At 41.2% G+C, this 27,720-nt stretch overlaps 2 protein-coding genes across 7 annotated transcripts in view; both read right to left on the bottom strand.

Annotated features, from left to right (window-relative positions):
• Positions 1-27,720, bottom strand: part of LOC108026116 (furin-like protease 1) — a 143,037-nt gene that overhangs the window by 52,175 nt on the left and 63,142 nt on the right. For all 6 annotated transcript variants that reach the window (XM_044091040.2, XM_017096816.3, XM_044091042.2 and 3 more), the window contains one exon: positions 5,206-6,071. In XM_044091040.2, the coding sequence (XP_043946975.1) occupies positions 5,206-5,997 (792 nt within the window). In that variant the 5' untranslated portion in view covers positions 5,998-6,071. The remainder of the gene's footprint in view (positions 1-5,205; positions 6,072-27,720) is intronic.
• Positions 6,493-8,957, bottom strand: LOC108025983 (mucin-5AC). Its single transcript, XM_017096676.3, has 2 exons — positions 8,884-8,957; positions 6,493-8,822 (listed from the first exon to the last, which is right to left on the bottom strand). Exons 1-2 carry the CDS (start codon positions 8,951-8,953, stop codon positions 6,691-6,693), a joined length of 2,202 nt encoding a protein of 733 aa, XP_016952165.2. The 5' UTR covers positions 8,954-8,957; the 3' UTR covers positions 6,493-6,690.

Below are 27,720 nucleotides of genomic sequence, written 5' to 3'. Positions count from 1 at the left end.
TGAATCGGTTTCGATGCAAATTTCGGGCCAAAAAGTTTGCAATGAATTGCGAAATATTTATTAGCTTCATTTGAACTTTTCTGCCGTATTGGCAAATGCACAGAAAGTTTCCCCACACACTCACACTATTTCAATCATTGATTCATTTGCGGCACAAAAGCAGTAAACTTAATTTCACTTGACGCAACAAAATAGTATAAAAAAAAGGATCGAGAAGTTGAATAAAATATGTTACTCCGAAACTTGTCTGTTCAATTGCGTTTGAGAAAGTTTGCCAGGATATACGAGAGCACATAGAGGCAGCTGGTTGGATTGGCAGTCATTTCACACTCAATCGCATTTCGGTTTTACATATTCAATTAGGAACAGGACTCCAGTATCGATGATATCCCTCCTGCTGTCAGCTGCAGGCGAATTTCACCGAAAAGTTTCCCCAAGTCCTAAGGATCAGTGGCGAAAAAGCAGAAAATTATGTAAACTTCTGGTATTTCCCATGTCATGTGATTAAAGTTGTACAAGTTCTCAAAAACAAGCTAAAGGCGAATTCCCCATTCCCTTTTGGTTTTTTTTTTATGCCACTTGCATAGGGATTCAAGTTCTGTGACAATTGTGATATCCTGCCAGGAGGTGGGGGTGTAAAACCGAGATACGAGAGAGCCTGCTGCGCGTTGCTTTGTTACTAAACAAAAGTTAAGTCATAAATATTTTCCGAGTTTTTGACTTAAAATTTATCAACGATATCCGCCCTGCAGCCACGCGAAATCCGAACAAAGGACACGCCAGCTCACACACACACCCGACGTAAGTACAAATGTGTACATAGTCACACAATCACACCCACAAGGACACCTACAATATTTAACTTTGCTTGGCAAACTTTCCGACATGCAAAAGTGCAAAAATATATTTGGAAAATTTGTCAACTAGGGTTAAAAGTTGAGCCAGTGCTGCTCAAACTGCTTAGCCCACCATGGTGGAATTTATAAATGCAATTTGGCAGAAAAAATGGCACTAAGGCGGAGCAGAAAGATGCACAGGAGTTGAAATGTTAAGGTAAAGTCCATAATTATTTCGAAACCTTAAGGCCTTATGACCATGCTTGTTTTGAACCTTAACATGTGTGTTTTAATTAAATATATAGCTTCACAAAATGTTGGTAAGAACATGTTGGTAGAATAATTTTCCTTTTCTTATTTCTTGTAACTCAATTTCTCATATTGTTTTCTTTTAGATTTTTCTTAGAACTAATTAATGAAAAAGTAAAATCTTTAGTGCTGCAACTTGGACACCTCTTAAGGCCTTTTTCCAGAAAAGTGTCACCTTAGTGCCCGACAACTTGTCAAATTGTTAACCAATTAAGCTCCATTGAAAAGTTTACCTTTTTGTGCTGACGTTTCCCTTGAGACAAAAAAGAATCGAAGATGAAAAAGGCCAGCAACCATTTCAGCTTAGGGCTAAGGTCCTTGGACCCGGATTCTGATTCTCGGCCGACTTATTAATAAGCCGTTGACCTTTATCAAAGATGGAATTAAGTGCAAAGGTCTGCCAGGTGGAAAGCGAATGTCCTTAAAGGACAGACAAGCTGCTGGTGATTTTAATTACTTGAATGCAATAAGCGTGCGATGCAACCGAGTGCCTGGGGCAGCCGCAAAATCAATCAATCTGCTGCCGATCGATCAATAATTCAATTGACCCCGCCGCCTCAAGAAAGTGGCAAATTAATTAAAAAAGCAAAAATCAGCCACCACCCCGAAAAAGGCAAATAATTTCAGTTAAGAGGAGAGGTCGGTAAAAGCCTTTTCGCCTCTCTTGCTTTCCAATTAAATTGATGAGTGGCCGAGGCCGGGGGATAACATTTATCAGCAGCCGGCCAGCGAGCCGAGGGAAGACAATAGGAGCTTAAGAAGGACTTGGTCCTTGGAACCCAAATAACTGCAGCGGGCTGACAAAGAGCGAGTGTTATGTAAATGACGCTATACAAAAGTCGAACAATGGTGGGGGAAATGGGCCAAAGAAGGCGGGACCGGAAGACTAAAGTCAGATAAGCAAATGACAAACAGCAGAAGGCGGAAGGTAAAGGACCTGCAGGCAGGACTTCTTATCAAGGCGCCTTCTTTATAAATTCCCCGAATTTGTTTTGCCATTTCAAATGCTTAACTAGTGGAAACCCTCTTCAATACCAAAAAAGGCACGGCAAACGGATAAGTTGTTTCGCTTAAAATAAAAATAATAATTAGAAAAACCTTATCTTACCCCTTCCTAATTTGGCTTTCACTTTTGATTAAATTGAATATACATAATAATGCATAGAAAAATTAATTTAAGAACCGACAAAAATGTAAGTTTTTTATGCTTTCCCTTGGTTAGAAGATATGCAAACGATATTATAAGTGCAGTTAATAAGCGTTACTTTACAATTTCGCACTTTTCTTCTCTCCAAATATCTCGCACCAACTCTCGTTGTCCAGAAAACTTTATTTCACTATTTTATCATCATAATTTCGTTGCCAAAAAGTTTTCCGCGCCGAAAACTTGATGGGCGAAAGCCAAGGAACTGGCTGGAACTCTATAATACATATATATGAAGGGAGCATAGTTTTCATTAAAACTTCTGACACACCGAATTTGTTGATGTGCCTCGCATTCGGCTGCCCTTCCTTCAGGAAAAACAAATACACAACGACCCTGGGCGCTGCAATTTGAAATCGCAACATTCTGGCTGTTACAGAGCAAAATGGCAAAAAGTCTCGCGTTCTACTACTTCATCTTTATGGTTTTATTAATTGTTTTTGCTCTACGTTGGCACTTGTAACTTGTTTGCGCAGCGAGTTTAGTTTTTAGTTTTTAACGCTTGTTTCGCCCTCCCCAATCTCCGCAAAAAATTACAACATGAGAATCAGAAAGGAAAGGCAGCAACACGAACAAGTGCGAAATGTTTGGCAACACTTTCGACGAGTTATGTTTCAGATGTTTTTGGAGGCGGGGCGAAAGTTCAAGGGGCTGGAAAGTTCGTGTTGGATGAAGCAAAGCGTAACAAGGTTCAGGTTGAAGGGCTACCAAAGCATTTAATTTCAATTGTGCAGGTGAGAGTCCCGAAGACCAAATTCAATTTGTGAGTAATGTGTTTGATATGTGAACCACAAAGGTGGTTTAAAGAACACAATTACTTCAAGTTCATCAAAAGTACTTGGCAAATTCAGTATGTTTTTATTTCCGTAACTCAGCAACAGAAAGGTGTACCTTGTTGTTGTTTCAACACCTAAAAAAATATACAACTTATCAAACACTTTACACTAAATATTATTAAATTTACAATGTATATTATACTTTCCGGTGATCGCAATTCAAAACCCAGCACTTCAATTTAGGTAGCCACATTTCTCTAACAGCTACTTCTTTATGTTCCATTTCCCCTGCAATCTAGTTGGCAATTAATAAAGGTAAGTAAGGCAGAAGAAAGTCTAGCATTCATTTCCCCTTCCGCTTGGCGCCCGGCTCATTACAGTTTTACAGCCGTTTCGGGCGTCATCTAGTTATGCAAAATGGCACATTTCATTTGCACAGCGCGACTCGGTGTCTCTTCGCATTCAGGTTGGCCTTAAGTTGGATTCATTTTAACAATGCCATTTAAAATTAATTTTCAATTAACTTTCGCGGCCCCAGAGTCCGGCCATCTGCCTCGCAAAACGCCGGAGACTTGGGTACCCTCGTCCGTTTCGACTAGTTCGGAGTGCTAACAAAAGTTTTGTGTGCGCGCCCCCTCATAAATTGAATTTTCCGCTTTTTGTTTCTGCCAATTAAGTCAATGGTCGAAGGAGTACGGGGCGCCATTGTGAGTGATACTAATTTCCACCGACACGAAGGCTACTTAAGTCGCGGCGGCCATCCACCCAATCCATTTCCAAACCGGGCTTTTCACTCGATCCGCCAACAAAAGGCAGAGCCCTATAATGGAAATCGACACAGTTGAGCTTTTACAGGGCTCGGGCTTTTTGCAGCAGCCACCTGCGATGTTCCTCAATTGAAAAACACAAATGCCGGGCTCCATTTGGAGCTCAGACAGCGGGAGAGCAGGGCTTAACCCCTGGCAGCCGCAAAAATAACTGTTTGGAATGCATTTTACTTTCAAATGCCCCATCGGATGGTAAATGTGCCCGATAGTGGTTGCTATGCATACACTTGTGCAGAAAATAAGTATAGACATTTCACAATAATATAAGAATGTTTATGGGGGGAAAAGCCTAAAAGTATGCCATAAAAAAGAACTGTGTATATCGGACTGACTTTCAGCATGAAAATTATTTTGTAGCATACTTTTAGTTAGCTTCTTAGATAATTTTATAACCCAAACGATTGCAGATGCTCCCTTAACAAAGAAAATAATATATACATTTCAAAAAAACAAGACCGTCATTGATTTCTGCCTGTGTAGCCTAGAGCAAGCATCTGTAAATCCATACTTAGGGGCACTTCCACTGCCGCCCCACATCTATCCACCATCTGCCTTGTTTTATCGCAAACGATGCCATTACAAGGCGATTTGAGCTCCATTTGTGCTGGCCATTCCCATTGCCAGGATAACTTGACAGTCACTTAGCGGGTTCGCGCCTGTGTGTTCGAGCCAAGTAGTGGAGCGCAGAAATCGGAGATGCCCAAGGTGTGTGTATCAAAGTAGCAGTTGAAAGTACACGGTCGAAATGCTTTCGGATTAAACTTGTCCGGTGGCAACACCTGTGCCCGCATTTCAAAACCCCCTCTTCCCACTCCCCACAATGTTTTCACTGACTGACTGACAGAAAGACAGACAGGAAAGCAGGCAAAGCTGCTGGGTAGCAAGGGGATGCAGAGCTTGCAAGGGGAGAACACTGATTTCAGCTAAAGAAACTTTGTCCAGTGCTCAGCCATATCAACCGATATGCTTACCCCCAGAGCCAAGTGCGCTTCTTTCCATAACGAGAAACTTCTCTCCTGGGCAACAAACTTTTAATAGTCTCACATTTGAGTGTTCTAATCATATGCTAAACTGGCTAACGAGTCTCACTGGATATTGCTTTAGGTGGTGGCCAGATCTTCTTTGACAAATGAGGCGGGATAATAAATAAGTGTCTTAGTTTTGATTAGAAATGGTGGATTTAAATTAGCTTGCAAAGAAAACTATTACACTTTGTTATACAATTTTCAATTTCTAGGATTTTATTGGCTTACCTTGCCCAAATTGACGAAACCGTGATCCTTGGCTACAGCATCGGCCATGCCATTATCGCCGTTCGGTATGTGAACCGCCCAGGTGTGGGTGTAGTGTCCGACGATCTGGTTGTTGTTGCTCCCGGAACTCCCAGACTGGCCGTACTTTCCGCTGTTGGGCGTTAACTTCGCCCTGCCCCCCGTCTCATAGTCGAGAATGTAGGGCGGCAGCACTGGCGACTGGCCATTGGGATCCACTTTGAGTGGCGATGACGGTGGCTGCTGCGGTGGTGGTGCAGCTGGTGGTGCGGGCGGAGATGAGGTCGATGGTGATGAGCCGCTTGCTGATGCTGCCGCCGTTGCCACACTTCCGGCCACGAAACCGACATTAAAATTACATAAAAAAACTACGGCACTAAATTGCAGAGCTAACAGCAGTACAGTTTTCGTTTTCGCCAAGTGTCTGCTGCTGCTGCTGCTGACGATGCATCTGCTTCTGCTTTTGCTGTTGCCACTAAGTTTCGGTTTGTAGTGCGTTAAAAAACTATTTTTGAATAAATTGCAATCGAAATTGAAATTTCCTATATCACATTCAATGATTGTTTGTTGTGGTTGTTGTTCTGCTTCCGCTCTCTGCCGACCACTTCTTTTGGCAGCATGTGGCCCTAATTGTCGAGCATTTAATTTGTTGCTTTTGCTTCTGTGTTTGTGGCTGCAGTTGCTTTCGCTGCTTCTGGAATTGATACTGCTAATGTTGCTGCTGTTGATGTTGCTAGTTGGCTGCCTGCTCCATCGCACGACGTCGTTTTTCATTGTGCGTGAGGATTTTCCCAATGGTTTTTGTGCGCGTTGCTCGGAATTCTGGCTGTAAGTGGCTCAACGTGTGGCTGTAAAGATGCAATCGAAAAAATAGGAATAAAGTTAAATTATTATTAATTTTTAAATTGCAATGATTTAATTTATTTTAAAATGTTTTTATTAAAAATTAATGCAAAACGCTATAGTCGAGAGTCCGCTACTCAGCTAAAGGGAGTGCGAGGGAGATGGAGATATGCATGCAGCAAATCGGCTGCATCGGAGATGGCACAAATCGCCAAACAAGTCACCTAACGTCTATTCCTTTATTTGCTTATTACTTTTCATGGCCCGGTTCAAACAATTTTTGGAAAAAAAATGGGTATTGATAATATAATACTCTTTGAGTTATGGCTTCAATTGGATTATTAATACTTTAAATACCAAATGAGTTTTAGCTGTTTGTGGTATACATAGTTAGAGTTGCCCAACAAAACTTAAGAAAAAAACTGATTGTTGTTTTACATTTTGTGCCTCAGAAAATTGAAGAGAATCACAACGTATTTATTTTTTTGGTAGCCTTTTATAAGCTTTTGCTTTTTTTAAGTGCATGTTCAAATAATGCTTTTACAATTATTAAAAGCTTCGATCCATAATTGGTTGTCACATTTCCATGATAATATTGGTATCAGTACTCGAGCAAGTTATCACTTAGGACTGAACACAGCTGGTGTTTTCTGGGAGATCACAAATGCCCTTCAGCCCGTTGAAGTATCTATCGCCACAGCTGACCTTGAGGGCGCGTTGGTGGCGACAGATGTAGTAGTCGTTGCACCGCTCGGGAGATGCCATCAGGAATCCGTCGGGTTTGCCGGCGCAGGAAACCTTGATCGCAACATCGGAACTAGCGGACGAAATACCCGCCCATTGGGCGACTTCCCAGAGGAGGCGGTGGACAGGGTTACGGCGGACGGGATTACGGTTCGAGTGGGTGGCAGCCAAAGCCTTCGCGGCTGTGGGGCAGACAGTTGTTGTGGCGTCGGCGCATTCAGTGGTTGTTGTTGGGGCGTCGGCGCATTCGGTGGTTGTTGTTGTTTTGTCAGCGCATTCAGTGGTTGTTGTTGGGGCGTTGGCGCATTCGGTGGTTGTTGTTGTTTTGTCAGCGCATTCAGTGGTGGTTGTTGTTTTGTCAGCGCATTCAGTGGTTGTTGTTGTTTTGTCAGCGCATTCAGTGGTTGTTGTTGTTTTGTCGGGGCATTCAGTGGTTGTTGTGGTCGTCGATTTTGGTGTACAAGTTGTTGTGGTCGTTGTTGAAGCTTCAGTGCATGTAGTAGTCGTAGTTGCTGGGGTGCACGTTGTCGTAGTTGTTGTAGTAGTTGTTGTTGTGGTAGTCGTTGTAGTTGGCGTACATGTTGTTGTGGTAGTCGTTGTAGTTGGCGTACATGTTGTTGTGGTAGTCGTTGTAGTTGGCGTACATGTTGTTGTGGTAGTCGTTGTAGTTGGCGTACATGTTGTTGTAGTCGTGGTTGGAGCCTTAGTGGTTGTGGTAGTCGTTGTTGTTGGCGTACATGTTGTTGTGGTCGTGGTTGGAGCCTCAGTGGTTGTTGTAGTCGTAGTTGCTGGGGCGCACGTTGTCGTAGTTGTTGTAGTAGTCGTTGTTGTGGTAGTCGTAGTTGTGGTAGTCGTTGTAGTTGGCGTACATGTTGTTGTAGTCGTGGTTGGAGCCTTAGTGGTTGTGGTAGTCGTTGTTGTTGGTGTACATGTTGTTGTGGTCGTCGTTGGAGCCTCAGTGGTTGTTGTAGTCGTAGTTGCTGGGGCGCACGTTGTCGTAGTTGTTGTAGTAGTCGTTGTTGTGGTAGTCGTAGTTGTGGTAGTCGTAGTTGTGGTAGTCGTTGTAGTTGGCGTACATGTTGTTGTAGTCGTGGTTGGAGCCTTAGTGGTTGTGGTAGTCGTTGTTGTTGGCGTACATGTTGTTGTGGTCGTGGTTGGAGCCTCAGTGGTTGTTGTAGTCGTAGTTGCTGGGGCGCACGTTGTCGTAGTTGTTGTAGTAGTCGTTGTTGTGGTAGTCGTAGTTGTGGTAGTCGTTGTAGTTGGCGTACATGTTGTTGTAGTCGTGGTTGGAGCCTTAGTGGTTGTGGTAGTCGTTGTTGTTGGCGTACATGTTGTTGTGGTCGTGGTTGGAGCCTCAGTGGTTGTTGTAGTCGTAGTTGCTGGGGCGCACGTTGTAGTAGTCGTTGTTGTGGTAGTCGTAGTTGTGGTAGTCGTAGTTGTGGTAGTCGTTGTAGTTGGCGTACATGTTGTTGTAGTCGTGGTTGGAGCCTCAGTGGTTGTTGTAGTAGTAGTGGCTGGGGCGCATGTTGTAGTCGTTGTGGTTGGCGTACATGTTGTTGTAGTCGTGGTTGGAGCCTCAGTGGTTGTACTAGTCGTAGTTGCTGGGGCGCATGTTGTTGTAGTCGAAGTTTCTGGGGCGCATGTTGTGGTTGTTTTTGTGCTTATGTCAGAAGCACAGGCTGTGGTGGTCGTAACTTCTGCGCACGGCGGTGGAGTTGTGGTGGCTCCGTTGCACGGCTGAGCGGTATCCCGAATGGAATGCTTGGCCACTGGCTCTACCACAGCCCCCTCGATGCATCCAGTGTTAAAGGTCACGCAGCTTCGGGTCTTGAAGTCGTAAAACCTGGGACACGAGTATTCCTTGGCAACTCCGTTTTGGCACTCATAGAATCTGGAGCAACTGCCGGGCACCAGGGCCCGAATACCGTTGGCCTTGTTGCGACACAGAAGATCGGGAACGCTGGCACCTCTGGTGGTGCTTGCAAATACTGCAATGAGCAGCAGGGCAAAAGCTGTGGGACCACAAAAGAAATTGTTAGCTCCAACTGTTTGTTTCGTTGCGGATTCGGTTACCGTATATATTCCTCATGTCTGCAGATGGTTGAAGTTCTCTTTTCCCAGACTGAGAATGTTCTGTGGCCATCTCAAGCGATTGGCTCTACTATTTATACCGCAAGAAATGTTTTAATTTGCCAAAATACTCATTAGCCAATTGGGTAATGAAATTCTGCGATAGATACTGAATTATTAACAAGATCTCTATCGCATTCTCCCTTATCACAATCAACGCACGATTTCCTTAACATGTTATCTTTTTACGCTATGAGTTTTTTGAAAACTGTGTCCCGACAATCGACATAGAAATATAAAAATTTTTAAAAATCTTTTTTTTTGATTATTTTTTCTAAAAAAAGAACAAAATATAATTTAATAGAGCTAGAACCGCAAATCAATTCGTATATATATTTTTTTTTCAATATTTAAATTATTAATTAAGCGTAATGAAAACTCAATAATTAGAACATTTTCAAATCTAGTTGACTTCTTATCAAAATTCTTGAGAAATTCGCTATTTCGGCCAATTATCATGAAAGTCAAATTTAAACCTTCCGTTTCGTGTTTCACATGTGTGGGCCATTAACATTTCGGCACGTGTTAAGAGCTCCTAGACACATTTCGTAGCTTCTATTAAAAGGCAGTCAGCTGATAGCATATATCAGTAATAAAAGCCCATTGATAAAAAATATTTAAGCTCTTAACATTAGATATTAACCAACTTGATAATTAATTACTCTGAATTTGCAAGCCATGCGGATATTTCCGGGCCCTAACCAATTAAGCTAACAAATCGCCTGCAACTGACACATCCAATTTGAGGGCGCTATACAAAACTTTTGGCTTATTACAAAAAGTCCAAATATGCCAGAACGGGCTTAGTACAAATTTATCTGCTATTAATTGGGGGATGGCAGCAAAAAGAAATATTGATTGCCACTTTGCCTAGTTAGCGTGGAAGGCCGTTGTTGAATGTTGACAGCCAGTGCCAAGCCAGTGTGTCCAGAATGGATTATGGCCCAAAGGGGAACTGTTGGCCAAAAGCCAGTATCACATTGATTGTCACCCGTGGACAAGTTTCGATTGCAAATGAGAATCAACGCGGAGCTAGAGTATAGAGGAGGATTCGAAAGAGGATGGAGGTGGATTCGAAGCTTCCGACTTATGCCACTGTCAAAATATGCCCATGACTGATGATGGCCAGAGGCCAGTGCATTGACGGGCATATTTCATCTATTGATAGAGGATTTCTGGATTTGGCCAGTCACTCGGCCAGAAAGTCGACCGGAGTCGGGGGCGTAATTAAAGCGAGTGACAGCGGAAATGCCAAGCACAAGGAGATGGATCGTTTTTGGGGGTTTGGGGGAAGTGGGCAGGCCCGAAGTGAAGGCGATGTGTTGTTTGGACGGATTTGACGGGCAGCGGCTACGGAAGCCGTTGGTGTGCACTGTTCGGGCCATGGTAATCAATGGCTAAGTGGATAGGAAATTGAATTTTGTGTGGGGATGGCTTTCAATCGGCCATAGCCTAAAGCGAAATGATTTTTCGTAATCCGCACAAGATCTCCGCTGGTGCTCTTAATACCATTAAAGCTGCTTGATGGCTTTTCGAAAGGGTTTATCCTTTCACCAATAAGGGCTTTAATTTATATTTGCTATTAATATAAAAATGTAGTTTGTCTTTTGGGTCAAAGAGCTACAAATGAAGAATTCTTTTATAGTATCTTCTCGAAATTTCAACACTTTTATCTCCAGACAGATATCTTCAACAGATAACATAGATCGTGTGACCTTGCACCAACCTATCTTATCAAATCTTTCTAAAAATATGAACTTTTAATGGTGTACTTTTCTGTTAGTTTCATTCAGACAGAAACCTTCCAAATAAAACACATATTTTTTTTTTTTGAAGTTTAATCCTGACATTTCTTGCACAATTATCATCCTTTCTTACTTATATTTATTGGTTTTTTATTTTTATTTACCAAAGGTTCGGAAGCTTCTCTTGGTTCTCATTGGAAATTCAACAATAAACTTTGTGAGCTGAAAAAGTGAAACTCTTATTAGAATTTCAAAACTGACAATGTGCACCTTTTTTTCGCTGCCGCGTTGCACAGCTCACTTTCTGGGCATTGAAATGGACTGTCAACGTACTGCTTCACCTCTCTGATCCCATCGAAAGCCGATGCACATGAATGCACAGGCCAAAGGAGCTGTTGGATGGCAAAAAGAGGAGGAGACCGGCGACTCCTTTATATTGACTGCTGCACCTTTTGTGCTTGAACTTCCTTCCGCATTGAGTCCTCGTCGTCAACACCATGCCCAGCACCCTGCAGCCTGCATCCTTCGCCCATCGCCACCAGCTTTGACTTTGACTGACGGCATTTGTCAGTGGCAGACACAAAGTAATCATTACTTGGCGCACTTCCACAGCAGCTGCAGCTTCTCCTCACCTCATCCACCCGCCCGGCAGGCCGACTAAGCGTATACTTAATAATAAGAAAATAAGTGCCCTGTCAACGACGGCGTGGCAGGAGGTCGGTCTGAGACTTCCTTGCTCTTCGCCGCTCACATGCTAACGAAAAGTGGAAAACGGTGTCAAAGTCACCGACAAGAGGCAGCACTAGCTGGCTGATGAAAGTTGCAGGGCAAGAAAAGTGGTGGCGCCGATGAGTCAAAAGTGTAAGAGTATGGTAGTGGAACAACACCAGCAACGCGACCTGACAACTTGAGACAAATTGAAGCGTTGTTTCTTTCCAAAAAGGGAATGGGGCAGGACCGATTCGTTGGCCCTTGAGGTCGAAGCGCTTGGCAACCAATAAAGTGCTGAAACTAGTTAGGTTCCAGTTCATAAATTCACAAACAAAGTTGCGGTTGATTCGGATAAATATATAAAAATGTCTCCTTAGGAGAAGAATTATAGTCTCAGAGTACATGTATACTTCCCTCTCTGCTATGTTCTGGATTTTCTTTCAACTTTTCAAAGCTAAGGTATGCCAACACTTTTTCTCCTTACTTTTGCATTTCATTCAATTTACCTAAGTCCTTTTTACATCCCTAAGGTTTTTCGCATCATAAACCGATCTATTTTCACTCAGCAAACAAGACATGGTTAGTCCGCAAAAAAAAGTTTTCGCCCACAAAAACACACACCAATCAGAAATCACTCAAATGTCCAACAGAAATCCTTAAATTGCTTAAACCACAAGCGGCAGGAAAAGAAAAGGAAAACAAACGCAAGAAAATAAAAGAGCACATCATAGAGAGATGACAATGCCAGGCATCGGTTTAACAGTCCTCGAGGCATTTTTTGGGCAAATAGACCGACACTTGGCTGCTGCTTGGGCATCTTTTGTGGTTGTTTGCCCTGCGAGTGTTGTTAGTTCCTGTGGATCGCCGTTCTATGCAAAAATGTCGTGTCAAATACAGGACTGAAAGGGCTAAAGAGCACCACGATACCGGAATACCAGGATGCCGAGATGCTAGGGTGTGGGGGGAAGTAGCAGTAAAAACACATTAAGCCAAGGAAGAGACTGCTGCTTCTGTTCGAGAGAAAAAAGGAGCTGCAGATGAAGCAGCGGTAGTTAGAAGCTTAAAAGGGCTACAAAACTCCAGGCGAGAAGTCAAAAGGCAGCATATGCACTGAGAAAAAAATATATCACAACCCTTTTAACTTTATGTTTTAAGTCATTTATTCAGTATCCAAAATTTTCACCTAAATGTATATTGCATGGTCACACTGTATCATTAGCGGGGTATTTATCAATCAGTAATAGCCATGGTCACACAGTTTCAGAAATAGGTGGAAACAAAAATGAAATTTTTGAACACTTTCTCCTTTCAGTGGAAGCTTAGCTCCTTTGTTGCTTTGTTTGTGTGGCTGCATTTGTCTTCTGGCCTCGCTTTTAATGTGTTTCGTGTGGTGGATTGAGGTGAGCTGCTCGTGTGGAGGCTTGTGTGTAGTAGTTTTCCGCAGTTTTCTGCTGGTGGCTTCACTTGTTTAATGATAGTTCCACAAAGGCAAATATGCACTCTCTAACACGCGCTTGGCTTTCACCCCGCCACCTACTCAACCCCTCGAAAGCAAGCCGACAGCAACCTTTTTTTATCGCGGCCAGTAACTGGAGCGCAAAGTCAACAACAAAACAGCCTCGGTTAACGCCCGCAGAAAAGCGACTGAAGCCCAAAAGAAGGCTAAAAAGGAAAGAGCCCGGCCAAACAAAATGCCGAACAAAAAGCCATGGCAAAGTGTCAGAGGTATAGAGAGACATGAGGGGTGCGGCAGGACTGAGGTGAACCATTTTTTTTTCGCACAGCGTATTAGCACACGATCGCCAAACAAAAGGTGTTGCATACGTTTTTGCGGCCAGCTAAATGCATGGAAACGCCATTTGCCATCTGCACCTGCCACAGCGCACTAGAATGCGGTGGTGACTGTACCAAGTAGGTTGCGAATGGCCAACACCAAATGGCTTTGACAGATGACGGTGTGAGAATTTGCATCGGGGATTGGCCAGATGCTGTCAGGTCGTGTTAGTTTTTGGCCAAATCAGCAGGACTTCCGAGGGTTACCTTTCATGTCAACAAGCGAAGATGTACAGTTGTGCTCAAAATTGCTAGTCGTCGAGGGATTTGCACTGAAAAACGGAAAAGTTCAGTGGGCATCTAGCAAGAATGCAGATACAAATTATTTTAAAACGAAGAAGACATTTTAAGATTCCTTTTAAAAATGCTTGCAATTCGCCTACTCGAAACTTTTAAAAGCTTTTTAAAAAGCATTTCAATAATTAAGAATACTTAAGGATAATCCGGAATTATCCGAAAGTCAAAAGGAAAATTGAATGTAAATACAACCATGAATATTATGATAAAATCTCGGCCGCCAATCAATCATTTCCTCTGGCCAGCCTGAATTTACCTGAGCAACAATAAAATTAAAGTTATGTTAATACCCACATCCGTGCTGCAAATGGAACTCACGAATGCTCGCTGCGGCGATCTGTAGGATAATGGTATCGTGTGCTTTTTGGACCAACGGATTTTTAATTATTTCGCATTGTTTGTGCACCGTACGTATATATACACATATCTCTTCCACCGCTAGGTATTTTCGCATCGCAGGGTGATGCAAATTTCGAGCGGGCTTGAGTATCGGATTGCTTCTTAATGTGCAAACAACGATGCGCATTAAGTGAGGCCCTGGAAAATGGCCGAGATGGGTGGCGGGAAATACCCGGTGGAAACGCCTTGCGGTATGCAATGCAATTTGAGTGCCTGGCCGGCATTAATTGATTTTGCATGGTCACTTGCAGCGGCCGAGGCGTAAGATAAATGACCAAGGATTGCAAAAAAGAAGCTGGGGGAAAACAAAGAAATACGTAAAGAATGCCGCCAACCCCAACATGTGTCATGCCGATGGAAGGCTTTCGCCTCCCAACTTTTGTTTCCCATGCTTTTCTTTGCCGTTGCATTTGCGAAATTAACTCTCCAGGTGGAAAACTGTGGGTGGGAGGGCACTCCATTCAGCGGGATCTGAATAACGCTTAATGTAAGCACCTGACGGGCGGGTAAAAAGCAGAGAGAGGAGCTCCTAAAAGTATGCGAAAATAAAAAGGTCCATACAAATTTCATTCAAAACAAAAGACGCCCGACGGCAAGAGCCACCAACAACAGCACCTACCTCAAGTGCAATCTGACAGTAAAAGGGTTTGGGTAAAAAATGGAATGAAGAAAGAAGTACCTTTTCTGACAGCTCTCCATCCACTCAATGACTCCCTCAACTCCACTGAATTCTCAACTTCTGTTCGCTGCTCTTGTAAGACAAAGCACAATTATGACTTCTTTTTCAACAATTTAAATGCCCAGCGGGCTAAGGAAAGTTTAAATACCCTAAAAGGTGTGAGATGCAGGCATTATGAAAGCCTAATTTAAGAAGAACGTTGAACGTTTGCCTTTTATTAGTTTAAACTACAAGACGTTTAACTTATTTCCATACTTTACTCGTTCTAAAAGATCTAGTTTCTTTAAGCAAAATTCTATGCCACTGCAAACTTATGCCCCAACTACCGGAATTCAGAAAATTTCATATTTCCCCTAGACTCAACAAGTCGCACGGTAACCCCTTTTGTACCCCGGGAAGGCTATTAAGCCATCCAGAAAAGTCAGTCTCTGCTACAGGATGTGGCAGCAGCCATTTCTTGCAGCAGTTGCAACGCTCTCGGCGGAAATGCAGATGGGTAATGCAACACCGAGACAGGTGGGCAACGAAACGATTACGATGCTCCCGACTGCGATGACGATGATAATGGTGATGTTGTTGTCGAAGGAGGTAAAGATGATCCGGAGGCTGATGAAGATGGAAGTCATTGTGTGGGCGAAAAAAGAAGACAAAACTGAAGTTAAGACAAGGAGTGCACTTTTCTTGCATCTTTATTTTCTGTGATAGACTGCATTAACATTGACAATGATAATGAAAAGGTTTTTGGTCGGAAGATCTTCTAGTAAAAGGCACAGTCAGACCAACAAAATATTAGGAAACGGCTGTTTGTCCTTTAAAATAGTAATGCTTACTACTTCTTTAATTTTCTATAGTTAAGAAAAAAACACAGTATAAAATAAAGGAAACAGTCCTTTGTAAAAACCACTACAATGTTTTGTTTAAACTTTGAAGGAACAATAAACATAGGAAACAACTTAAAAATTATAAGTATTATTAGAAATTGAAGAAAAGTCATAAAATTAAGAATATTATTTCTCGAACTTTAATTAAGTCCTAAATGTTGATGCTGTGGCGTCCTTCAAATAGACCCTCTACCAACATCGCCCTTTCCATTTGCGGGCCATCTCTGGCTTAACCGCTGTTTTTGTGGCTGAAATTCTGTGGGGAATTTTCGTGGAGTTGGCAAGCGGCGAAGCCAAGTGTAAATCAACAAATCAACAACTTAATATGCGCAAATTTTGATGCCAACTGCAGTTGCAGAACCGCCAAATACAAAAACGCGAACAACACGGCGAGTAATCCACATGCAGTCTGGGGAGTGGGATTGGGGAATGCGGAATGGGGATTCGGATTGGGACTACTGGTGCTATAACAGGGGACCTAGTGGTGCTGATGGCTCTGGCATCAGTTACCCGCGGGGGCAATGGTAATGGTGGTGCCACCGAAAATCCAGAGCCAACCACCGAGTTGCAGGTTATTAGTATGCACAGCTTGCTGCATACTTTCAGGGACCTTGTTCGCCTGTTTGTGCAAAATTTATGCGTGTCTATTCGCTCATGCTCCCCGTCTCTTTCACGGCCCATCTCCATCTCCTTCTTTTGTGTTCTCCCCGTCACTCTCCTTCTCACACCTTTTGGCCTGCATGGCGCCCGTTCGCCGATTGTCGTCATTTCAATTAAGCCCGGCGCCGAAATGTATGCAATGGATGCTTTTTGTGCGGATTTTTACCGATTAATTTTTCATTATTATGCCAAGTGCTCGCAGGGGAAAATGGAGAGGTCGATGGAGGGCAAAAAGAGAAGAGGGAGTGGCTGGGAGCACCCAAAGGCCAACGAGTGAGACAGCCGAGTTCACGCACAACAAATGTGCCAAAAGTGGCAAATGACAGGGCCACCAAACACACATATACACTGGCGAACAAAGTTTTCAATGCGCTAATAATTTTTGAACGCCCCAAAAAATATGCAGAACATTTTTTGGGGGGCCTGCCAAAGAGGCAAACATATATATTTTACGAGATTTTCATGGAAATTGCTTGTTCAAATGGATAATCCGCACCATGTTCGTGTGGGGGTTTTGTATTCAACTGCGATCCAGGTCTCATAACATCAGGAAGTCATTCTTAATTTTTTAAAAAGCTTATGTAAAATACTTTTTACAGATGTTGTAGATACGTTCGACTCTAATGGCTTTCAGAATGGACTTCTAGGTTCCATAACATTTTCATGTTTTTGGATTTTTTTTGTAATTCCTTGGCTTTCCACCCAAAACTGCTTTTCTAGGTTTCATAACTTTGGTTTTCGGAACCCGATTTAGACGTGGGATGCCTTTATGGATTGGTAGTTGATTTCTCTAAAAACCTGCATTAAAATTTATCTTTTCAGTGAGGGTCAAAATTTAACCCATTTTCATGTTCGGATTTTTCGTAATTCCCATGGCTTTCAGTATGGGCACCCAAAACTGCCCTTCTAGGTTTCATAACTTTGGTTTTCGGACCCCGATTTAGGCGTGGGATGCCTTTATGGATTTGTAATTGAACTTTCTAAAAATCTGCATTAAAATTTATCTTTTCAGTGGGGGTCAAAATTTTAACCCATTTTCATGTTCGGATTTTTCGTAATTCCTTGGCTTTCCACCCAAAACTGCCCTTCTAGGTTTCTTAACTTTGGTTTTCGGACCCCGATTTAGACGTGGGATGCCTTTATGGATTTGTAATTGAACTTTCTAAAAATCTGCATTAAAATTTATCTTTTCAGTGGGGGTCAAAATTTTAACCCATTTTCATGTTCGGATTTTTCGTAATTCCTTGGCTTTCCACCCAAAACTGCCCCTCTAGGTTTCATAACTTTGGTTTTCGGAACCCGATTTAGACGTGGGATGCCTTTATGGATTTGTAATTGAACTTTCTAAAAATCTGCATTAAAATTTATCTTTTCAGTGGTGGTCAAAATTTTAACCCATTTTCATGTTCGGATTTTTCGTAATTCCTTGGCTTTCCACCCAAAACTGCCCTTCTAGGTTTCTTAACTTTGGTTTTCGGAACCCGATTTAGACGTGGGATGCCTTTATGGATTTGTAATTGAACTTTCTAAAAATCTGCATTAAAATTTATCTTTTCAGTGAGGGTCAAAATTTTAACCCATTTTCATGTTCGGATTTTTCGTAATTCCCATGGCTTTCAGTATGGGCACCCAAAACTGCCCTTCTAGGTTTCATAACTTTGGTTTTCGGAACCCGATTTAGGCGTGGGATGCCTTTATGGATTTGTAATTGAACTTTCTAAAAATCTGCATTAAAATTTATCTTTTCAGTGGGGGTCAAAATTTTAACCCATTTTCATGTTCGGATTTTTCGTAATTCCTTGGCTTTCCACCCAAAACTGCCCTTCTAGGTTTCTTAACTTTGGTTTTCGAAACCCGATTAAGGCGTGGGATGCCTTTATGGATTTGTTATTGAATTTTCTAAAAATCTGCATTAAAATTTATCTTTTCAGTGAGGGTCAAAATTTTAACCCATTTTCATGTTCGGATTTTTCGTAATTCCCATGGCTTTCAGTATGGGCACCCAAAACTGCCCTTCTAGGTTTCATAACTTTGGTTTTCGGAACCCGATTTAGACGTGGGATGCCTTTATGGATTTGTAATTGAACTTTCTAAAAATCTGCATTAAAATTTATCTTTTCAGTGAGGGTCAAAATTTTAACCCATTTTCATGTTCGGATTTTTCGTAATTCCCATGGCTTTCAGTATGGGCACCCAAAACTGCCCTTCTAGGTTTCATAACTTTGGTTTTCGGAACCCGATTTAGACGTGGGATGCCTTTATGGATTTGTAATTGAACTTTCTAAAAATCTGCATTAAAATTTATCTTTTCAGTGGTGGTCAAAATTTTAACCCATTTTCATGTTCGGATTTTTCGTAATTCCTTGGCTTTCCACCCAAAACTGCCCTTCTAGGTTTCTTAACTTTGGTTTTCGGAACCCGATTTAGACGTGGGATGCCTTTATGGATTTGTAATTGAACTTTCTAAAAATCTGCATTAAAATTTATCTTTTCAGTGAGGGTCAAAATTTTAACCCATTTTCATGTTCGGATTTTTCGTAATTCCCATGGCTTTCAGTATGGGCACCCAAAACTGCCCTTCTAGGTTTCATAACTTTGGTTTTCGGAACCCGATTTAGGCGTGGGATGCCTTTATGGATTTGTAATTGAACTTTCTAAAAATCTGCATTAAAATTTATCTTTTCAGTGGGGGTCAAAATTTTAACCCATTTTCATGTTCGGATTTTTCGTAATTCCTTGGCTTTCCACCCAAAACTGCCCTTCTAGGTTTCTTAACTTTGGTTTTCGAAACCCGATTAAGGCGTGGGATGCCTTTATGGATTTGTTATTGAATTTTCTAAAAATCTGCATTAAAATTTATCTTTTCAGTGAGGGTCAAAATTTTAACCCATTTTCATGTTCGGATTTTTCGTAATTCCCATGGCTTTCAGTATGGGCACCCAAAACTGCCCTTCTAGGTTTCATAACTTTGGTTTTCGGAACCCGATTTAGGCGTGGGATGCCTTTATGGATTTGTAATTGAATTTTCTAAAAATCTGCATTAAAATTTATCTTTTCAGTGAGGGTCAAAATTTTAACCCATTTTCATGTTCGGATTTTTCGTAATTCCCATGGCTTTCAGTATGGGCACCCAAAACTGCCCTTCTAGGTTTCATAACTTTGGTTTTCGGAACCCGATTTAGGCGTGGGATGCCTTTATGGATTTGTAATTGAACTTTCTAAAAATCTGCATTAAAATTTATCTTTTCAGTGGGGGTCAAAATTTTAACCCATTTTCATGTTCGGATTTTTCGTAATTCCTTGGCTTTCCACCCAAAACTGCCCTTCTAGGTTTCTTAACTTTGGTTTTCGAAACCCGATTAAGGCGTGGGATGCCTTTATGGATTTGTTATTGAATTTTCTAAAAATCTGCATTAAAATTTATCTTTTCAGTAAGGGTCAAAATTTTAACCCATTTTCATGTTCGGATTTTTCGTAATTCCCATGGCTTTCAGTATGGGCACCCAAAACTGCGCTTCTAGGTTTCATAACTTTGGTTTTCGGAACCCGATTAAGGCGTGGGATGCCTTTATGGATTTGTTATTGAATTTTCTAAAAATCTGCATTAAAATGTACCTTTTCAGTAATGGTCAAAATTTTAACACACTTTTATGTTCGGAGTTTTCGTAATTCCTAAGGCTTTCAGTATGGGCATATTCTAGTTTTCTTAAATTTGGTTATTGGAAAACTATTTATACGTGGAAACCATTTTGAAATTTGTGGATATGATAATATTTTTATAATAAATAAAAGCAACAAGTAGAGCAGAAAAAATGCACTCAGCGAAAAGATATATGTATACCCCCTAAATTCGCTAGACAAACCTAAAACAAACAAGGACTTTGTCAAAGCAACCCAAGCTGGAAATGTCAATAAAAATTAACAACGAAAAGCTGAAAAGCTGCGCCAAAGCCCACCGCTGGCCGCAACAACAAACAGACAGCTCCGCCCACATAAACCCGCTCCACTCCAGCCCATCCAGACCGACCCAAACCCCACTCCATTTCATTGGGTCGTAGGTGTACATAGTTTGTGCGGTGTCTATGTAATTTAGACAATTAGAAAGTTTACGCCTGTAACAATTTCCTACTACTTCTTGTTGTTGGTCTGAAGTTTTTCGCTTGTTCTGTCCTTGTTATTTGCATGACAAATAGGGGTTCCGAAAGTTGACCATGTTCTGGTATGGCTTGTTAGTAGCTCAAGGGAACCTCATCGGGCTTAGTTGCGCCGGCAGTGTCTGCAACCCTGATACACTTGGCAGTTTCATATTTGCACAATACTTCATAATCAGTGGCTGGATTTCACCCTTTTCCTCCTGTTTTACGCTGATGCAGCAAAAAACGCGGACGCGCAAATTCCTCTTCAATGCGCCAATTGTGTTGCTCGAGTGCAGAGCTTAGCGTCGCCATATTGTCGGGATAACTGGGAAATCGGAGGAAGGGATGCAACGACTACATCCTACAGATCCCTACTCATGCATATGCAAATATCCAGTGGTAAAACCCAATATAAGTGGCTAAATTGCACAAGTAAACAATTTTTAAATGCAGCTTTATTCTGGTTTAAGTCGCTGAATGAAACAAACCGCTGACAACTTGACAGTTGCAGAAAAAAGTGAAATTGTGAAATTCTCGTTACAGAGGTAGGGTGTGACCTAAAAATGTCTAGATGTGCATCACAAAACTAGAAATATTGTGCTATCAAATATATTATTAAAAAAATTAAGACAGAAATAAATAAATAAAATAAAATTCCTAAAATAAATAAAAACATTTCTTCTATTCCAACGTAATTTCAGATAAACTAAAACTACCACCGGGTTTAATAGAGTAAAGATGGGTAGACAATTTGCCTCCATTAAGCACACTTTTTACACCATTTTTTGTCGTTGTAAGAGCTGAAAGTCTCTGACTGCAGAAACACTAATTTTCAGTTATTAGCGAAATGTCAAAACAAACGACAGCTTCCATTTAGCAGTTGCACAATTTCCCAGCGGGAAATTCCGTTGCTAGCTGACATTCATTTTTATTTGTTGTGTAACAATTTGGTTTGCTAAATTGGTAAAATGGCAAAGGAATTTTTTCTGAATTGAGGTCATAACATAACACTCGAATGGAGTGAATTAAAAATGAGAATACAAATTAATTTTGTAATGTTTACTTTCATCAAAAATAGATGGTTTTTAAAAAGTTCCTTCATTAATTGAAGTGGTACTAAGTATTTAGTTTGCTGAAAGCCATAAACGGGTAAATACCTCTTTTGTTAACCATCTTTGGCGGCATTAATCATTTCTCGACAGTCACATTTAATCAAGTCAAATCCCTGGAGATTTATGCATCATAAATGCTAGACAAATTTCGGATGAGAGCAGTTATCCAGCAGGGGTCTCCATAAAAACGGAGCAGCACAAATCCTCCAACCAGATGCCATTTGTCAGAAGCGATAAGCAAACATAGCGGCAAATGGCGAATAAACAAGCCACTAAAATATTAGAATGCGGAGTGAGGAAAGCCCAATGCCAAATCCAGATTTTAGATCCCTGAGACCCGAAAAAGCCGTAGGAACTCCCAGAGCGAAAACAAAACTAAAAGCTAGACAGATTTTTGCCTGATTACGCGCAGCGTTCACTCTTTCCTCCCCTTACACAACAATAGGAGAATGGGAAATGCACTTCGGTGCGGGCTCCCAAAAGTATGCGATGAAATGGCAGGGAAAAGAGGCAAAGAAAATAGGGAAAAGGCGGGAAAGCGGGAAAAGCTGGGAGCACAGCACGAACAAATTGATATGCAAATGTGAGTAGGAGACCCAGACCCGAAAAACGTAATAATAAAATAAAGTGGAACCCAAAGTACAAGGATGAGAGATGGAAGGAGTGGTTTTTAGGGGCCATTCGGCCAAGATCCTTGGATAAATGCTCCATGACTTCTCATTTCCGTTTTCGCCAGAAGCAGCAGCAGCTGCAACTGGCAGGCAAATCTGCGTCTTCCGGTCCAAAAAAAAAGGTCGAAAAAAAATTATAGGAAAAAATGTTAAGTATACGCCTAGTACAACAAGGTGGCGGCAAAGAAATATGAGAAATATTAAGCATACGCCTAGTATAACCAGACGTCAATAACTTAACACAAGTTTAGAGCTTTCAGCGCGGCGCCGATTGAATTAAAAGATTTTCTTGCCCTGGCAGAAACGGCAAACTTTTTTTTGCTCAAAATTCAATTTGACCTAACTTTCTCTCATTCCCGTTTCCTTTTTTTTTGTTCACCATCATCTTTTTCCCCATCATCAGCTGGTGGCCTTTTTAGTATGCGTTCGGCTGCAGGAACAAGTTTTCCCCTTCAGCCTCATTGATTGAAATGCTAAGGCATGTATCCATCCAGAGATATATATCTGTGTTCCCCCGATCTCCACAAAGTTGGCCCCTGGCAAATTCAGTTGTTCAACTAATGAGAGTCGCATCTTCGCCTCGGGTTCTCATTCTGATGGACAAGCCAGATGAGCCGGGCAAAAGTCGTGACAATCATAAAAAAAAGCGAAGGAAGCGAAGAAACTGGAACTGAAAAATGCAAACGAAAACTTTAAATGCCTTCGGTCAGTTGGCAAAATGTTCTTTCATCAGGGGCAGCAAATGTTGCGGAAATTTTCGGGGCCACGAATTGGACCTGTGCGCATCAGCTTTCGGTCGTTTTAATTTTCCTTCAAGGAAAAGTTTGTAAAGAATTATCTCGACTGGTGGAACATTTAATCGAAATATATATAAAACTTAATTTGTAAAAGTTGCTAAAATATATAGTTTGATTTTTATCCCAGAAGAAGTTAGGTCCCCAAGCTTTCTTTTAAAGAATTGTTTAAATAAAGGTATCGATAATGATGTAAGAAACCTATTTGTTATTAAAACCTCCCCTCAAAATCAATAAAATCTAGTGGTTGAAATATCAATACATTTATAACCGCTTTACTTTGGAGTCTAGACCGAAGAGCAAAGTGATTTTCCAAAAACTCAAGGCAATCCGCAATATGAGCTAATACGTTTAAAACGGCTCCAATGAAGCATAAATAGGACATCAAATGCGAAAAAATAAATTGGCAGAGAGGCGAGGGAATAAAATTGGAATGCGAATTTTACACAGATCTTTTAACTCATAAAAAATGGCTAAAAAATGCAACAAAATGGCCAACTCCATGATGTTGTTGATGATGATGACCGGAGGAGTGGGAATTGTTTTCACGCCCTTTCATGAACTTAATAAATACGCGAATCAGCCAGGTTCTCGCCCCGTAGAGTCGAGCTTACCGTGGGCATTTGCGCTTGATTGCCCACGAAATCGACAAAAATGAAGTGGAAATACCAAAGTGCCGGGCCCCAGAAGTCCGTGAAAAAACGTGATTGATGCCTCCGGACCGTGGAGGCCGAAGGCTCAGGTTCAGTTTCGGATTCAGATTCAGGCGCTGATTCTGTTTCAGATTGCGTCTCAGATTCCGGGATCCACAACTCGATTGGAAGCCAGACGAAAGAGGAAAAGGCTTGGCGACAAAAAGGGATAACACACATGGCCATAACAATAAAAAAACCCAGGGAGGTGGTCCATTCAGCCCGTCTCCTTGTCTGACTGCCATCTGCTCTTTTCCGGTTTTTTTAGTGTCTCGCCCTATGGTTTCTATCAGGATGTTTTCCTTTTTCCAACCTCTCGTCTGCTCCATTTTAAACAGTTTGCTGACTAGCATAAATATGTCTGCGGCAGGCATTTTGGGTGAGCGGAAAATAAAAACGGGCGTCTAATTGGCCAAGCATTTTATTTCCAAGAAGATTTTTCAAAAGAGTTGAGAATATTGAGATTAAACAAATACAAATATCATATGTATAGATAAGTCTTACTAAATGTGTGGTTCCTACAAGTAAAGTTGGGACATCTTACCTGCAAAGAAAAGAAGTGGAAAAAGAAATTAATTATATATTTAAATTGGCATTTTGTATCAGAAGATACTCAACTGCACTAAGTGTCAATAAATTGACTTCTCAGAAATATTCCGAATACTTTCCGGATTTCTCAGCTCGCCACAATAAATTGCAAGAATCCCTGCGAGTTGCCCGCAAAGATGCCATTAAAAACAAACTCAAAGTTTTTTGCTATTTTGCGGAATTCCCACTCAAACTAAGTTGGAAAATGCAAATGTTTGCCTTCGTAAATGACAAGAAGATGCTACAAATTACATAAATAAAAGCAATAAAGTGCCAAGGCATTTGCATAAAGAGATGGAGGGCGGCAAGGGGCGGGGCTGGAAATGGGATGTAAGAAACTTATGCTAAACAATCCGAGACACAGACGAGGGCGGCTTAGACGGCTTAGTGGAACACTCCCAGCAAACACTGGCAAACACACACATTCAATTACACATAAGATTCAGTTTACTTTCGCCTCGGGCACGCCCACAACATCAAAGGGCGTCATACTGACATTGATTTCTCTCTCCGGCTGTTGAGGCATTCGGTGTGTGTGTCTGTGGTATCGGAATTGTATTCTTCTTAATCGCCAACTTATGCAACATCATTGCATTCGAAGGTCCTGTCTTTGGAAATGTCGATATACGAGTATGACCTACAGATGAGCTCATCAAAATAGTATCAAAAAAAAGTGTTATTGTGAGCAGCTGCCTCCTGACGAAAGGTTAATTTTTTGTTCTACATTTTTTAATAAAGTTAAAGTACTTTTTGCAAATTTTCTTTAAATAAACAGAATTATTCGTAGAATCACATATTAATATTTCACTTTGAAAGTACTTTAAGTTAAGTTAAGTTATAATATTGGTCTTAATAATTTATAGAAAAGGTTCCTTCTTGTTTCCAAAAAAACCATCTCTATTATTCTGATCCTGGCAGTATCTGCATACTTATGTATCGCTCTTTGGGATGTGTCCATTTCTTATTCCTGCCAAGAACCGACTCTACCCATTTCAGAATATGCTGAGCTGTCATCCTTTTCCTGCCACTCCCCATACAGCTCGGCTTCCTTTTGAGTTGTTGAACTTTTTCCTTTTACGCTTTTGTCTTCAAGAGCCTCGAGGGCGGTTTTCTGGGACTTTGGCTTCCTTTGAGTCCTGGGAATTGGCCACGGCCCTCCCTCACCACACTCACACTTGTGCACATTGATGTTTGTCTTCTGCCGTTTGCCACTAATTCAACTTGGTTCGTCTGTGTGTGTGTGCCCGCCATTCCAGTCCATTAATTGAATGTCCCGCCCTTTCGCACATATTGAGTTTTAATTTTGTGGCTGCCCGTCTCTTTTATTTCCCGTGACGGAAAATTAAATTTTCACCTCCCAACGAGATTTCCTTTATGATTTCCTTCTTTTTTTCGCATTTAATTGGGCATCACAATAAAGTCACCTCAAAACATTATTTAACTTGACAACAGGTGTGAGGATGCGGCGGAACAAGAGAAAAAAAACAAAAGCAATAAATGAAAGTAATTTCCTGAGTGGCAAAATGAAAATCATTTTAAATAAGGCATGAAAATACATTAAAGAAGGCGCCACCTTGTCAGACAATAAACAACAGCTTCCCCCAGGCTGTGCCCGTATATATATTTATAAATTTAAGCACACAAACTCATCCCCGAACCATTTTTGCTCACAATTTTTTCTCTGATATCCGATAAGATGGTCTGACAGTATTTACATCCCTGTCTCGGTGTGGATTTTTTGTACAGGTAAAAATATGTAAAGTACTGAAAATTATGCCATCTACTCAGAGCTATTTATTTTTAGCTGGCTGAATTAAGAAATTGTATTTTTAACTGATTGAATTAATTGAATGGTTATAAAAGTGCATAGCAAATCAATTTAAAAAAGATATTATGTCTGGTTTTCTTTGTCATTAAAATAATTAATATAGAACAAAATTATTTTATTGAAATTACTGGGTAAGGAACCAAGGGAATGGTTAAAAAACCTTTTTTGAAATATTTAAGATACAATTTTCAAACACAAAATATTATTTTATTAAAAGTATTGATTAAAAGGAGATTCCCAATATGAATATTTTTTGCGGGCTTACGTGGCGTATACGTGTTCCGGAACTTTGAGTTTGATTGCCTGCGCGGCTGAGGGTCGCCGTCTCTCCCCCTCTGTATCTTACACACACCATCGAGGAACTTTCTCCGCACAGCCACACACCCCCAAACACCACCACACCCACCCCCATACGTACAGCAAGTGATAAGGAGCCGCAGGGCGACCGTTGGAGCGCACGCATGCAAATAAAATTGCCCATACGCCCCTTTGAACTTGGTCTCCTTCTGCCATTCCAGCTGCCTCGGTTCGTGTGTTTGCATACATTTTTTCGGTGATAATACAAGAAATTGTATCAAGCCAAAATTGTTTTTTAAAATGTTACGTGCCCGGCGGCTGCTTTGACAAAAAATTTATATGCGGTAGGTAATAAAAATGCAATATAATTCCATATAAAATTTGTTTGCTCCTTTGCTTTGGTCTAGGGTAATCTGTAAAAAGTTTCGATTGCAGCCAAGCGATTGGAGAAGGATATGGGAATAAAAACAAAAATAAAAAGGAAGAAACGCTAGGCAAAGAAGCTTGAAAATAAATTGATTTTATTTGATGGATTTGGTAGAAACAATATTTGTGGGGGAAAAATGACAAGGCATAAATAAAAAGAAAAACATGGAATCAGAATATGAATAATTTATTTTCAGTATCAAAGGATGTCCAAAACCTGGTCAAATTTAATCTGAATAGGTTCTTAATACAACTAACATTATTCAATTAAAAGCAATTAAAAGGTATACATTTAAAGGGAATGTGCCATTGGCAGTCACCGCAAAACAAACAGCATTTCACCATTTTCACACCCACTCCAATTAATTTATTAGCCAGCACCATGTGCATATTTCCACTTAGCCCAGGGCCCCTTTTTACCCCCTTTGCCACGTTATGTGGTTCGGGCAATTATAAAATCCACAAAGGGAATTGCCATGACGACAATCAACTAATGAAATTAATGGCAATTTGCATTGGCAGCAGCATCAGCCTTTACATGGCTGGTAGATGGAAATAATGCAATTCCGCGCAGCCCAGTTTAAGCCCGGAAATGTGACCCCTGGACTCCAGAAGTGACCCTCCCCAGCGACCAGGGATATCGCACACAAATACTAATTAATCAGCTTGCTATTAATTAAACGACCGCCGAATGAGGCGAGGCGCCCAGCCAAGCTAACGATATACATAATCCACGCAGAAGTGGCTTTTTGGAGCCACCGCAAAACGGCTTTAATTGCCGCCTTGCATTTAAAACGGGAAAGCAGGAAAACAACAGGAAATCGGCAAATTGTTCCACGAAAATGAGGTGGAAATTTATGAACCCATTTCTCGGCACTTTGGTTAGCCGATAAACAACGATGAATAGATAGATAATGACCAGGTAGGTGGGTGGCGCATGCCAGCTCGGTTTGCTGTTGGTGGGTATTAATTTACGACCTCTTCACGATGTCACTGCGGCGATGGCTTGCTGCCTTTATCAGAATTATATA

This window comes from Drosophila biarmipes, chromosome 3R (genome assembly GCF_025231255.1).
Source record: "Drosophila biarmipes strain raj3 chromosome 3R, RU_DBia_V1.1, whole genome shotgun sequence".
Taxonomy (NCBI): Eukaryota; Metazoa; Arthropoda; class Insecta; order Diptera; family Drosophilidae; genus Drosophila; species Drosophila biarmipes.
Note: the sequence above shows the minus strand (reverse complement) of the source record. Positions and strands in the feature narration are given on the sequence as shown.

Coding starts and splice junctions, on each gene's coding strand:
- LOC108025983 (XM_017096676.3), bottom strand. CDS start 8,953: ATGGCCACAGAACATTCTCAGTCTGGGAAAAGAGAACTTCAACCATCT. Junction 8,823..8,883: donor AGACATGAGGAATATATACG/GTAACCGAATCC, acceptor GTGGTCCCACAG/CTTTTGCCCTGCTGCTCATT.